Source organism: Lissotriton vulgaris, chromosome 2_1 (assembly GCF_964263255.1).
Source record: "Lissotriton vulgaris chromosome 2_1, aLisVul1.2, whole genome shotgun sequence".
Lineage (NCBI taxonomy): Eukaryota > Metazoa > Chordata > Amphibia > Caudata > Salamandridae > Lissotriton > Lissotriton vulgaris.
The window spans coordinates 1,991,633,472-1,991,648,295 of NC_141687.1; the positions used below are offsets into that span (position 1 = coordinate 1,991,633,472).

At 42.4% G+C, this 14,824-nt stretch overlaps 1 protein-coding gene across 1 annotated transcript in view; it reads left to right on the forward strand.

The window, feature by feature from the left end:
* Positions 1-14,824, forward strand: part of IQGAP1 (IQ motif containing GTPase activating protein 1) — a 446,185-nt gene that overhangs the window by 308,043 nt on the left and 123,318 nt on the right. Inside the window, exons 17-18 of the mRNA XM_086958211.1 lie at positions 1,403-1,570; positions 2,998-3,140. Of these exons, the coding sequence (XP_086814337.1) occupies positions 1,403-1,570; positions 2,998-3,140 (311 nt within the window). The remainder of the gene's footprint in view (positions 1-1,402; positions 1,571-2,997; positions 3,141-14,824) is intronic.

The following is a 14,824-nucleotide window of genomic DNA, read 5'->3' on the forward strand; positions in this document are numbered from 1 at the left end:
TAATACATATAAGTGACCTCTCAGGTTGGCCCTTACAGCCCAGCAGGCAGAGTGCAGTGTATTTTAAAAAGTAGGACATGTACTTTTAAGTTTTACATGTCCTGGTAGTGAAAAACTCCTAAAGTTGTTTTTCACTACTGCAAGGCCTACCCCTCTTATAGGATGACATTGGAGTTCCCTTATTATGGCTAATAAACTGTATCTTCCATTTGGTAGCAGGTGGACAAGTCGAGTTTGAATTAAAAGTCCTCCCTAATGAGAAAGTTGGATTTGTAATCAGTTCTCAAAATGTCACTTTTAGAAAGTTCAAAGATACAAGAAGATACCCTAATTGACACCAATTACATTTTCATTCAGTTCATTATTGTGGTCACTAAGTTGAATTAGAGCGGCCACATATTTATTTTATATCTTTTATTTAGTTATTTTGTTTCTTAACACAACATGTCATAAACTTAAGTTGCATGAGTTCATACAATTGGTATAGGGTTGCTACATTGAAGTATGCACTGGAATCCCCGCCCACTCCGCCCATATTTGTCATTGGCTTGTGTCATTATCCTTCGTAAATGCTGGCTTCTGATTCGTAAATGGGCCTGTTAGTCCCTCCTTGGCACCGTCTTGTCTGCATTTGTAACCCCCCATAATGACTGGACCTTTTACTTGGCTTGTTACATGGTCTGCGTTATAATTCGGTGAGCACTATTTTGTTTATTTACTAATGGGGACAATGGTGGCTGCTTTTTGAATTTGCAGCGCGCCCACACAGGAAACTGGCGGACGCTTCTCTTATGGAGCGCTATGCCGCTACCCCGACAGCACTCACGGTACAATGGCGATGCTTTTGTTTTTTTATTACTTTTAAGAAGAACTTAGCGTCTGCTTCAGGGATACCGCACTTTCTTTCACCCTTTAAAAAAAAATAATAATAAGCTTGCATGCTGAGTGTGGCGACGCTTTACGGACACCGCGGTCAGTTTACATTTTTTTTCAAAAACTTTCATGCGAGCGCGGCGCACGCTTCAGGGACACTTTGCTCTGTTTCATTCTTTTTTTTTTGGTAAACTTTAATAGTGAGCGCGGCGCCCGATTCAGGGACACCGTGCTCCCCCATACAAAAGGTCTTTTTTTTACCAAAGATTTACCTATTGGTTTTGTAAATGACAATGCCTTTTAATATAAAAGACATTGTCATTTATAATGTCAATAGCTCAAAATCTCGGAATTGCCAGACTTATTGAATTGTAAATGCTTGTTATATTATTGTACTTATATCTATATAACACACACACTACATTTAGTAAGGCCTTGTAGCACCTTTGGTATCCCAGGGGCGTTTTTCCACATGTAATTCAGTTAATTGTTCTTGTCTGGTTTTTATTTTTTATTCCTTTTTTTGCAGTTTCTACTGGAATTCTGGCTATTAATGAGGCAGTTGAGCGTGGTGACAGTGCCCAGACCTTCAGTGCCCTGCGATCTCCAGATGTTGGGCTCTACGGTGTCACATCCGAGTGTGCTGAGACATACCAGGCTGAGTTGTCAGAGAGCAAAAAGAAGAAAATGGCAGCAGGTGAGCTTAGGGAAATTCAGTAATAAAGTATCTGAAAGATCGATAACAAAGTAGAGGAGTTTCTGTGGTTTTCTGCATGTCCCAAGAATGCTATAATGTGTGGAGGTATCTCCTTTTGTATGCTCCGCACTATCATTAAAAAAGCTGAACAGTGTACCACTTAAAAGTAATTCACACCAAGCAGTATCGGCTATAGAAAACATGAGGGTGGACTTATGCACCGTTGTAGTCTTTTCACTGCATGCATCTGGCCTTGTGCTGCCCATTTAAATAGTCTAGGCTCTGGCCAGCATTTCACATGGCTGTGGAGTCCGGGATGATGACTTCTGAAAATGTGCACATCACTGAGAATTGTACCGTCTCTTAAAACCGAGTTCTGACTGTTTCTGCAGAGAAATCTCTATTGTAATTCATTGCGATTTTCTCCAAAAGTACGTGCACATGTAGAAGTGTAGAACATCTTTTTCTTTCAAGTAACTGAATTTACAACACCTGCATCCTACTGTGTTGTTCACCTTCATGTATTTTAAGTTTTAGCCTAGTGGCAGCTCAAGCTTGTTCACTAGCCTCATGTACTCAAGAAAATTCCTAAATAAAAAAATGCATGCATATATACTTACATGGAGAAGTACTTTGGATCGACCCTCTTTATCCACTGGTTTGTTCAACTGACATTCATATTTTGCTCCCACCCTCTGCAGCTAGCAGCAGTGGATAAACTCACTTTCACAATTTTCACTGTGAGGGACGGTATTTTCTATGTGTTTACATTGTACTTAAAGGAAGTGCATCGAGTGCCAGATCTGATGGGCCAAAACTGTCCTTTGACAATACTTTTTTCTTCCCATTCTTTATCATTTTTGTTTCATTTTTTAGCCATTCGTGTATATTTAGTTGGTTTTCATGTTCTAGTAATTCGGAACAAATAGGAGATGTGCTTGGCCCCAATTGGAATCCTGTTTTCCTTTAAAGTGCATTAGAACTAAAAATAGTTTTTATGCCTTTTCTAAATACGCTCACCTTCTATAAAGCACATATAATGTCCTATTAAAACTATATGCAATCATTTTTTAATTTTAACATTGTTATTGGGTACATGTGATTTCCATGCTCAAGTGGCATGTGTTCTATTTGTCCGTGAATTTATGTTTCTGCATATGGATGCAACTTAAAATAAAATCTCACCAGCCTGCCAGGCTACACCTATTGGCTTTGCCAATCTGTCTTCATTAAACTGACATAAATAATTTTGATGAAATCATGTTCATCCCCTATATTATGCACATGTGAATTCTTGTTGCAAAGAGGTCGAACGTGTTAATGCTATTTATTCTTACAGCATGAAATGCAGCTTTGCAGTATTGGTTCTTTCATACGAATTGCAATGGACTCAGTCTAACACTTTCTGGGATTCCTTTTGCCTGCAGGGGACAATGGCAGTGAGTGGGTTCAGCACTGGGTAAAAGGAGGCTACCACTATTATTATAACCTACACAGCAAGGAAGGTAGCTGGGAAGAACCTCCGGGATTCGTACAGAGCAATACTCAGCTCTCCCGGGAGGATATCCAGGTAAGATGAAAAAGCATATTTGTATAACATCTTCAGTCCTTTGAAAAAGTGTATTTAACTTCAATTTTTATCCTGACTATGAGTCCCAAATTGAAATTGAAAGAAACGTTGACTTGAAAATAATGTCTAGTCCATGTTCTTCTGCACATTGAACTTGCCCATGACTGGCATGCTCATTCTAATTGAGGCAGTTTAGGTCTGTCATTCTCCAGGCAGAGTTTGTTCCACTTCTGCCACTGTGTTGATTCTTTAGCTTGGTGTTTGTGCCACATTTATTTGGCTCTGTAGTGCTCAGTGATCAAGCTGCGCACATCCTGCAGGATCACAAACCAGCATGCAAAGTGTGGTTGGTAGACCTACTGCGCAGGACATTGCACATTTGGAAAGGATACCTATTATGGGAGATTGGGAGCAAGCCAAGGGAAAGTATTCAAGGGACCGGCATTTAAAAGGCAGTTAAATATTTGGAGGAATCTGTGCATATATAAACTACCCCGTTCACTGTTACCTAGATGCTTGTAAAAGTATATTCAGAAGCAGTAGAATCAAATTGTCTGTTCCACACCATTTCCAAAAATCGACCCTCACTGGAAAATAGTGTTGAAGGCATGTGTGACTGTAGATGCACATGCTGTGCATACTCCTATCATCTAGTGTTAGGCCAGAATGTGTGCAAGTTATTTTTCTGCGAAGAAGTCTTTCGACTCGTGAGGTACTGGGACTCCTACTCTTGCTGGTAATGCACATGTTCATCGACTATAGTTTTTTTGTTTGATCTGTTTATAGAATTTTCATATTTGCAAGATACATATATCAATCACATATAAATTGTTCCGAACTAGTATACATTTACAACAATCAGATCATTAAAAACCAACGTACCATAATATAGGCAAAAATCGGCCGAGCTGTCCATGAACATACCATGCAGTGAGTGAAATCCAGTACAGGAAGACTAAATCATATCAATCAATACCTTTCAACATTCTGATGAATTAACAGAATTACAGGCCTTGTGCCATAAACAGTTTTGTTCCACTTGCATTTCTCCCATTGACTACAGCCCGCCCAGCCATTTCATCAGGGTTGTTGATCAAACTACTTTATAGATAACCATTAAACATTGAACAATAGACCAATGAAGAAAGAAAATAAGAAAGGAAGGGAGGGCAGGAACTGCACATTAAGACGGTAGACCTTCTACGACCACGATAACAATGCCAATGTGACAAATCCAGATATGCCTGTATGAGTAGTGACCTGTAGCATAATGGGCCAGTACTCCGTAACTAATGACAAATATTTCTTAGCATTCCAGTGACCGGGCACATTACAATATATATACATTCCGTATTTAAATAACATTGGGAATGTCTATGGGGTCCTCCGGATCTGCTCATCGACTCCATTGTTAAATTGTTTTCTTGCATGTCGGGTAAGGATAAAATATGAAGCAAAGCGATGTATAGAGAGATGTCCATGCAAAGAAAGAGTAAAGTAAGATAGAAAGATGACTGCAACAGCCACAGGCTGGGAGGGTGGCTGCATGCAGATCTGAAGCACTACCTGCCATGAACTGATGCTTACAAGGTAGGTAGCATTTTCCATGCGAGCTATGTGTGCATATACTATAAAGCAGTCCTCCCATAAAAGCGGTGGCGATCCTGTGGAAGTTGCAGTAGATTGAAAATGTGTATGTAGAACTGCCTGTTCAACATTGGCTTGTTGGTGAGCTAGCACATCTACACAATAATGCTTTGTAAAAGTATGTGGTGTGGGCCAGGTGGCTGCTTTACAAATACCAACTCTAGGGATATTCCCCAGGAAGGCCATAGAGGCTTCTTTTTTCAGAGTGGAGTGGGCTATGGGAGGAATGGGCAAGGTTCTTTTAGCTTTGATTCCCTGTCTGGATGCTTTTTACAATCCATCTTGCAATGCTTAATTTGGATAGGGCCTTCCCTTTGTGGGACTTGGAGAAAGTTACACAAAGCTGTTGTGTCATTATAACGGGGTTAGTTCTGTCACTATAGCTCATAAGGGCTCATTTAACATCCAACGCATGGAGAGCCTTTTCCGCAACTGAGGGAAACAAACAGGAAGTTCAAAGGATTGATTGAGGTGGAATGGAGTCCACCTTAAAAAGAAATCTGGGTTCGTTCAGAGGACAACCCTATCCCTGTGTATCTGGAAGCAAGGTACTTCTAAGGTTAGTGCTTGAAGCTCACTGACATGCCTGAGTGAAGTGATGGTGACCAGAAAAGCTACCTTCCAGACAGAAACTTGAGAGGACAGGAGTGGAGTGGTTCTAACAGAGGGCCCACAAGTCTTGTCTATACAAATTGACGTTCTATGTCTGGGCTGGTGAGACCCAAAGAGGAATGACTCTTTTGAGACCTTCCCTAAAAGCTTTAATGACTGGAATTATGAAGAGGGAAACCAGTTGTCTATTCTGAAGGTAGGCAGCTACAGCAGCTATGGGTAGTGGTATGGATGTGGAAGATAAACCACAATTTTGCAAGTGAAGTAGATAGACTATATTTTGCACTTTGGCTGCTAAAGGGTCAGTGTGTTTTGAATGACAACAGTGGACGTATTCTACGTGGCAGCTTCTTTAAGAATACTCATGCATTTGGGTGGCAGATTAAGGTACCAAAATTCGAGGAGGTCAGGAACCAGATCAACAGATTGAGAGATCTGAGTGCCTGATTTTCCCTGTGGCTTTGCGTGTGGAGGTCCGGCCTGTTGGGGAGCCTCTCATGAGGAGCAACTGAGAGTTTGCGGATGGTGGTGAACCATGGTTGGCATGCCCAGGTGGGAACCACCAGGATGGGGGTGAGAGACATCTGCCAAAGCCTCCGAACCACACACGGAAGTAGTGAGAGAGGAGGAAAAGCGTAGGTTAATACCCTTGACCAACTCATATATAGTGCATTGCCGCTGGACTGTGGGAGTGGGAACTTGGAGGTGAACCTTGGGTATTTGGCGTTTTCTGCCATGGCAAAGAGGTCTATCTCCAGGAATCCCCAATGCTGGAGTACCGTAGGAGGGCTTGCAGGTGGAGTTCCCACTAGTGGACCTGTTGCCACACCTTGCTGAAGAGGTTGGCAAAGTCGTTGCCCACTTCTGGAAGGTACTCTGTTAACAGATGTACTTGTGTCGGAGAGCCCACTGCCAAATGGTCTAAGCTAGGTGTGGGTAAGGAGAGCTTTCAGCACAATGAGTTCCAGGTAATTGATGTTGAGAACCTGGTGACCTGATTCCCGCTGGCCTCAGACAGTCAGATCCTGTAAGTGCACACCCCGTCCCGTCCATTGTAATGGTCCTCTGCGGAACTGGGTTGAGAAAAGGCTGCCCCTGCAACAGGTTATTGATGTTTTGCCACTGCAGAAAGCGACAAGTGTGGTGGCTAGATCATCCCAATGACCCTGGTGAGCCAAGCACTCCTGTAATGGACCCACATGCAACCTGACAAGGGGCACTAAAGCAGTACAGAAGGCCATCATGCCTAGGGTGTGCAAGACTGTCCTGACTGTGACTTCCTGAAGAGTAACCATGTGGAAATGCTCTGAAAGAATGTATTTGTTTAGTGGCCTGAATTCCAGAATGGGTTAAAGGGAACTGTATTTTTTGGGAATGAGAAAGTACACAGAGCATACTCCTGTGCCCTTTTGATGGTGGGGGGCGAGTTCTATGGCCCCTTTGAGAAGGAGCACTTGGACCTCTTCTCCGAGTAGCTTTTGATGTTCTGGGGAAAGTTTGTGTTTCCTAGGTGGTTTGGTGGGAGGCGTGGAAGTGAGCTCCAGACAATAATCATTTTGAATAATACCCTTTACCCACTGATCAGAGGTGGCGTAGCACCAAGCGGGAAAGAACTTTTGGAGGTGCCTCTGGACAGGTGTTGTATGATTGGGTGGGAAGGAGAGGCAAGTCAGGGTTTGGTGGTGGCAGCTCCTTTGAGAAGCACCTTTACCTGTTCCTTTCAAGTTATTGCTTCTGTTGAACCCATGAAAATAGCCTCTATGAGAGGACTATTGTGCTTGTACCCATTGTACAAAGTGGAAGTCTCAGGGGAGGCAGTCTTTGAGCCTCCACGTTAGGACGTGCGGAAAAAGGACCCACACTGGGTAGCTTTTTGAAAGGCCTCCATTTCTTTTTCCTTTTCTGTATTTAAAAAAAAATGTTTTACAAACATATGGTCCAACTACTGTCCTAACAGATGTTGCCCATCTGAGGGTAGGTTGAGCAAATTTTGCTCGACTTCCAGCTTGATTGCAGGAGTATGCACAGCATGTGAATCTACAGAACTACATGCCACAATCAGATGCTTAAAGGGTAAGTAGCATTTTCCATTTTAATGTCCACATCAATAAAGAGGGAGTGAGTTGAAAGACTCACTGTTTGACTGTTTGAGATTTTGCCAGCGTAAGTATAGTGACTAAAGAGAACTAGGTGGCTGCCTCAGTTTTCAAGCATAGTGAGATTTTGGCCTAGGGCTGGAGGCAGGAAGTCACTGTCTGCACCTTAGTTTATACAGAAGCCCATCGAAGGTTGGATCAGAGGCAAACTCATCATCGAAGTGAAACAAAGACCATAGTCGAGAATCATGCTCTAAGGAAATCCTTGGAAAGTGGTATGTGTGAGAAGGTCAAATCCAAAAGCATGTGGTTTATGTCTAAAAATAAAATTGAGCAGCAAAAAATCTCAAATGAAGGCGTTAAGAATAAAGCTAACAACTAAGTATGGTTTGCTGGCGTAGTTAGGGAAATGAGTGAAGTCAGTGGATTTTAGATTCAGTTTTTAACATGAGCTGAAAGTGATGGTTCCTGAAATGGAAGCACTAATTTGTAAATGAGGCAATACTCCAGTGTACTAAATACATTCTCCCTTTAATAACCAAACACATTAGAGGTTTGTATTTCAAAGGTGCCCTGATCCAAATCAAAGTGCTTCAGTGTTAACATTAGAAACTATGAGACAATTTCTGGGGCTAGGTTATCTGGCTTTCCAAGAGTTGTTCTACAGAAAGTGTTTGTCTCGCAAATAGACCCACCAAGTAGGATATTTCACAGATATTAATTTGTAACTATGGCCCATATGTGCAAAATCGATTTTGAGGTCGCAAACAGCCTGCAGAATCAGGCTGTTTGTGACTGCAAAAGGTTTTTAAAATATTACAAAAGCCGAATTGCGGCGAGTCAGTAACCTGTTACCGAATCATAATTTGGATTTGCGAACCGTTTTTTGGAATCGGACGTGTTTAGGTTGTCCCTTCATAATACAGGCATGGAGAATCAGAATGAGGCATGGAGAATCAGAATCAGAACACTGCCTCTGCTGTGTTCTGACCGTGCGCAATGTAGCCCATAGCCTGCAGCCCGGGCTGCCCTTGCCTTTGCCTCCGCCCAGAGTCCAGAGCCAGAGCCATCTCCGCGTACGTCGTCCGACATAGAGGGAGGAGTGTGAGACTGCACGAGCAGAGAGCGATTCACGGAGCTGCGGAAGCGGGAGCTGTGGAAGGCAAAACGGCATTGTTCTTTTTTTTAATTCAGCGCGGGAAGGAAAGAAGGAAAGAAAGAAAATCGAGGACTGCCAGAGAGGATATAAAGACGCGGTGGGGCAGGAGGCTCCCTGCACAAAGTGGCTGGCAGACGGGCCAGGCAAGAGGTGCGCTAAACAAGGCAGACACGCAGAGGTAAGTGAGGGGCGAGGAGAGGTGAAGCATGAAACCCTAGCAGCAGAGTGAAACCGCGCTTCTTGGCTCGAGCAGTCGAGGGACCCTGTGATTGGGGTTTTTTAGACAGCAATACAGCAGCAAATCGGTGGTTGAACTGACACTTCACAGAGGACTTCTTTCTTTTTTTACGAAGAGCCAAAAATTACAAGACTTGCTCGACTCAGGCAACAATAGCAGTGGACCAAACCATACTACCTAATCACCCCCCACCCCACACTACGAAAAAGGGCCACTTGCCCCAAGAGTAGCATTAACACCAGGTGAAGTTTACAAGATGGCTGCAAAAAAAGGCAAAAAAGTGGCGAAGCAAAATTCAAAGTCAAAAGCGAAGGTGGCAAACGTAGTAAGCCCGGGTTCCATGGAAGGGAAGAGTGGGAGTATAGACTTGTCCCCAGTTAAAGGGAAAAGAAGGGGGCTAAAGAAGACCAAAGCTGTGGTTGATCCTACAACCAGAGTCACAACAATGAAGGATTTTGTGGGGAGACACTTCAAAAAAGTTGTCACATCAGCGCAAATACATGATGAAAACTTAACCCACGGAAATTCTATAAGTGAAACAGCTACAAGAAATGGGAACTCTGATATGGGCGGGAAAGGAAGTACCTCCCTACCGGTGGATGTGCACGAGACTGATTCTCTTAATATGATCAACCACTCCCTACAGTTATTACTGGATCAGGGGGGTCTACCGTCGCCACGGCTGTCATCATCACCACAGGCACTCTTCTCATATGACTTGGAGAGAGACGCCCTAAATAGCCTGATTCAACAGGACAGTCCAACACCCGCGGAAGGGAAGGAGAAAGGGTCAGAAATCTCCCTGAGTTGCAGGACAACCCAGAAAAGAAAGGACCTTAAAAGTCTGTTGGGAACCCTAGATAACAGCTTGAAGCAAACCGACGAACTAAATACAACCCCAGAGATAAATCCAGATTTAAATCGGGATTTATCATCAATGTCTGCAGTCTCTATGTTGGATCTAATGTTGATTCTCCAAAAGACCTTACAAGGTCTACTTGAAGTAACTCTGTCTAATAACACGGTGTCAAAAAATCAAACTGTTTACTTAGGAAAAATAGAGGGGAGCTGCAGGGGATAAGGGCTCTCATGCCAGCAATGGTAAGACAAATCCCCGATCATGAGTCATCAATACAGATACAGGAGGAAAGCAATGAACCGCCAATACGGAAGGAGCTTATACCAAAGACTGTAGATAAAACGCCAATGTCAGAAATAGATATGAAGGGGAAAAGTCAGCTACAAACCGATAACCTCCTCAAGAAGAGCCCTCAAGTGTATATATTAAAATGGCCTATGAGGGTAATATGGTGAGTAGAGCATAATAGATGTGGGCATAGATGTAGTGTAACCGAAAGTGCAAGGGGTGTAGGTAAAAAAATCGTAAGTAAAAGAAACAAACAATGGTCAAGGAAACGGGGATGGTAAAGGTAGGAGGTACACAGGGAAGAGTCAAAAAAGGATCTGCACACTATGGTAGTACACAAGAAAAAGAAACTGCAAAAGGGCAGCTAAATGCGACGCCCCGTCTCAAGAGTTCGAACACACAAAATAACCTAGATAGAAATAACCCCCTAGCTGTGTCCAAAGTGACCGCAAGGCCATTGGGAGGAAATCTACAGACCTGGGTCACAAGGGAGATTAGACCTGGTAGTTCGTATGAAAAAGTAGTTAAAGCAAATATGAGAGAAATCTCCCCTCTATCTAGGGTAAGAAAACAGAATAACGGGAACATGGAGTTATACTTTGATCAAATCCCAATAAGAAAAGGGGGGAAAAATCTTGGAAAGAGGCCGCCCCTAAATAGGTCACAACTGCTGCAAGGTTTTTCAAAATGTCAGAACCTTAAAGCAATTGGAACAAACGACCTAAGGGGTGTGGGGTTTAGTCAGGGTAGAGAAGGGAAAGAGATTACAAAAGTTACACTGTATTCCAACCTGGTAATAGAGACGATCAAGAAAGCAGCAACTGAGTTACAGAAGGAGGGAATAAGACTGCTAGAGGAGAACGAAGTATTGGTAGACATAGGCAAGAAGAAAGGGCAGGGTCAACACTTCCTTAAATGCCACGCAGGTCTAGTAAAGAGACAAGTCGGGTTATGTGAGTATGAGGTTGAGGATGGCGAGATGCCAGGAAACATAAAAATAACAGCAAATAACTCAAATATCGACCAGTTAGGGCAGGCAGGCCCATCACAGAAATTCGTGGAAGAACAGGGGGAGGAAGGTTGATTAGAGGACATTGAATAGGAAAAAGGTATGCCACATAGCATGAGACTGGCCTCCTGGAACATAAATGGGTTAGGAGCTGATGAAAAACATAAAAATGTAAATGAACTTGGAGAAAACGTAGAAATTATGTGTATCCAGGAGACCTGGTTATGTGGCAAGACACTAATTTTCGATGGTTTCTACCAGTTAATTCGACCTGCAAAGAAGAATAGATTTGGACGCCCTGCAGGTGGAATAATGACCCTAGTGTCTACAAGAATTATAAAAAAAGTAGTGGAAATAACTGTAAGATGCAAATGGCTGCTGGTTTGCAGAATAATGTTATCAGAATGTATAAATCTTGATACAATACTGATTATAAATGTGTACATCCAATGGGCCTCTATGGAGCATTACGTGGAGGAAATGGCTCTTTTTAAAGAGGATTTGGTTTCTCTATGTGAAAAGTACTGTAAGGACATCATTTTGCTTCTTGGAGATTTTAACCATAAATTACACACAAAGAATGTAGACTGCTATTTTCGAGAAATACTAGAGGCATATGACATACCGCAGGCAATATTCCCCGAATGTTTACCAGGTGCAATGGACACACAGTTGGCTAACTTCCTAGGAGCTACAAACCTCTTCTGCCTAAATGGAAGGGCCCCCAAAGATTGTCCTGCCAAGAGAACATTTAAATTGGGTACACAGAGCTGCCCTATTGAATATGTTTTTCTGGCACCCTGGAACTTCCACTTAGTCTCGGGGTTTAGCATTACAAATAGCGAAGGGAGTGATCATAATGTGCTATCCCTAGAGTTTCCAGTAGTAAAGGTAGAACCCCACCCTCAAGTGTTAGAGCAACAGATGGATTACCCTAGACGCCGTACAACTAAACTAACGGAGGAATACATCTCAAGACTAATAAGGTTGCAACAAAATCTAGATCTACAGATAGTTAGTGGACAAACCCTTGACTGGTATGTAAGAAAAATCGAGGAGGTTTTCCAAATACTCTGCAAAGGATTAAGAGATGGCAATGGGGGAAATAACAAAACCAAAGTGAGTAAAAGAAAAATAGGTAAACTAACAGGCTGGTTCACAAAGGAATGTCTGGAGAAGAAAAGAGAAGTCAGGAGAATGGCTCGCCGGTTTGCCCAAAATGGGAATCAGGCCAGTGGAAAGGCTTTAGTGGCCCTAAAAAGAGAGTACAACATGTTAATAAGGAGGGTAAAAAGAGAATTTAAAGAAAGATGTTGGGTAAAACTGCTAGAGACGATTGAAACAAGGAACCTACGCCAGTTCTGGCAACTAGTGAATTCAGCAGCAGAAGGCCATAAAGGGGCGATGAACTGCATTGTTGAGGAGGCGGCCTGGGAGGAATATTTACAGGACCTGTATAGCGCAAAAACAGATCAGGAAGAGAACCTGTACACAGATTGGAGCGGTCTGGTGGTAGGTATGAAACCTGAGTTTTCTGTCGATGAGGTTAGAAAAATGATAAAGAGTTTAAATCTTACGAGAGCGGCAGTCCCTGATAACCTCCCGGCACTGATAATCAAAACACAACCAGACTGGTGGGCAAAATTCTTCGCGGATATGTTTCAAATAATCCTAGAAACCGGGAGACTCCCCGATAACTGGAAAGGGGCCATAATACGGCCCATACATAAGAAAGGGGAAATGCATAGTGCTAAAAATTATAGGCTAATTAATTTACTTGACATTGGGGAGAAGATCTTCGCCAAAATATTACTAGGCAAATTAAAAAACTGGATAGAGACAAATTTAATTATCCCAGTGGAACAGGGAGAATTTAAGGAAGGCCATTCCACAATGGACCACTGCTATGCACTTTGGGCGCTGGCCCGGAAGTCGATAGAGCAAAGGGGAAACTTGCTCTGTTGCTTTGTCGACTTCCGGGCAGCCTTCGACTCAGTGGATCGCGGGAAACTTTGGGAGTGCCTGATTAAATAGAATATCCCAACTGACCTATTAGCGATATTAAAAGAACTACATAGAGGAAACTGGGCCCAAGTAGTAAAAGATACACAGGGGGCACTCACAAGGAAAATAGCAATAGACAATGGACTCCGACAGGGCTGCGTGTTAGCTCCTCTACTCTTTTCAATCTTCCTAGCAGACTTGTTGGTAGCATTGGAGGTGGAGAAGAGTGCTAGCCCCAGAATGAGTGGTAAGAAAATATCATGCCTATTGTATGCAGACGATCTCGTCATCACTGACCAGACAGAGCTGGGGCTACAGAGGAAATTAAACGCTTTTTAACGAATACTGCAAGAGTAAACTGCTAATAGTAAATATGGACAAAACAAAGATTGTGCTTTGGTAAAAATCCAAAGAGCTTCTGCTGGTATCTAGATAAAACGAAATTAGAAACAGTAAAAGAATATAAATATCTGGGCCTGTGGTTTGAATCGTCCCTAAAATGGAATAAACATGTAGAAAACCAAAATGCAAAAGCTTCTTCCTCTATTTTTTGTTTGAAAAAATGTAAAACCTACGGAGATATGTCACATAAACCCATGATAAAAGCTTTTTCAGCCATGGTCCCCCCACAAGTACTATATGGGGCAGAGGTCCTATTCCTTAGTGGTAAAGGGGATTGGAATCGGGAGGAAGGTAAAGCTGTAAAAACGCTATTGTCCTTGCCTAAGTCAGCCATGCTACAGGCAATTAGACTCGAAACAGGATTGATAGGGTGGAATACCCAGACCAGAATGGCGGTGGCTAGATTTTGGAAACGGCAATCTCTGAAGGAAGCGCAAAAGGTGTCACACCAGTGTAGTGGGGAAATATGACATCGCAATCTAAGATGGGCAGCTGAGGCAAAAAAGAAGATAAAAGAGACAATTTGTTGCCTAAATGTGGGCACAACCGAAAACCCCTTAGAAGCAGTCTTTACAAAAGGGACACTTAGAGCACAAGGAAGGGAGCACTTGAGGTCGCAGGACCTAGGTTACCTAAGAAACAAAAAATCGGTAAAACACTTGATAGAAGTGTGGGAAACCGATATAGGATATCCATACCTAGAAGCACTCCCGAACTATGGATTTAGGTGGGATATTTTAAAAATGAGAATTGGCATTATTCCCTGGCGAGTGGAGGAGAAAGTCACGGCAAAAATGATGTACCCAGATGGTTTATGCAAGTGCGGTATGGGGTCCAAGTGTGAGATAATGCACATTCTTCTTGATTGTCTCATGTATGTTGAAGTGAGAAAACGGATTCTGCGACCCATATTCAGAAAATATAATACAAGAGCGAGAGCCCAAGCAATCCATTTAGTGCTAAGAATGGAATATCTAGAAATTGCTATAGCTCTGGGTTACTACCTGAAAGAAATTAATCAAATGGTCAGGGGAAAGCTCAAAGAAGTGCAGTGAGAAACCCCAGTTACCCTGTATACAACAAAAGAAGAAGAGTAACTTAGGTAGGATATGTCCTATGGGTGTTAATACCATTTAATCTACTAACAGCAATGGTGGACAGCTGAAGATAATGAACAGCCTTGATTTTAAAAGTCTAAGGCGACTCTGATTTTAAGTAGAATGTTCTGTATGTTTTTATACCTTTTAAAGATTTTAACAAAAGTTGTACAATGTTTTACTAATAACTAATTATGCATAATATCCTGAATTTTATTCGATTTGGTTTTAAAGACTAAGGTCTAAATAAACAGAGTTTTCTCTCTCTCTCTC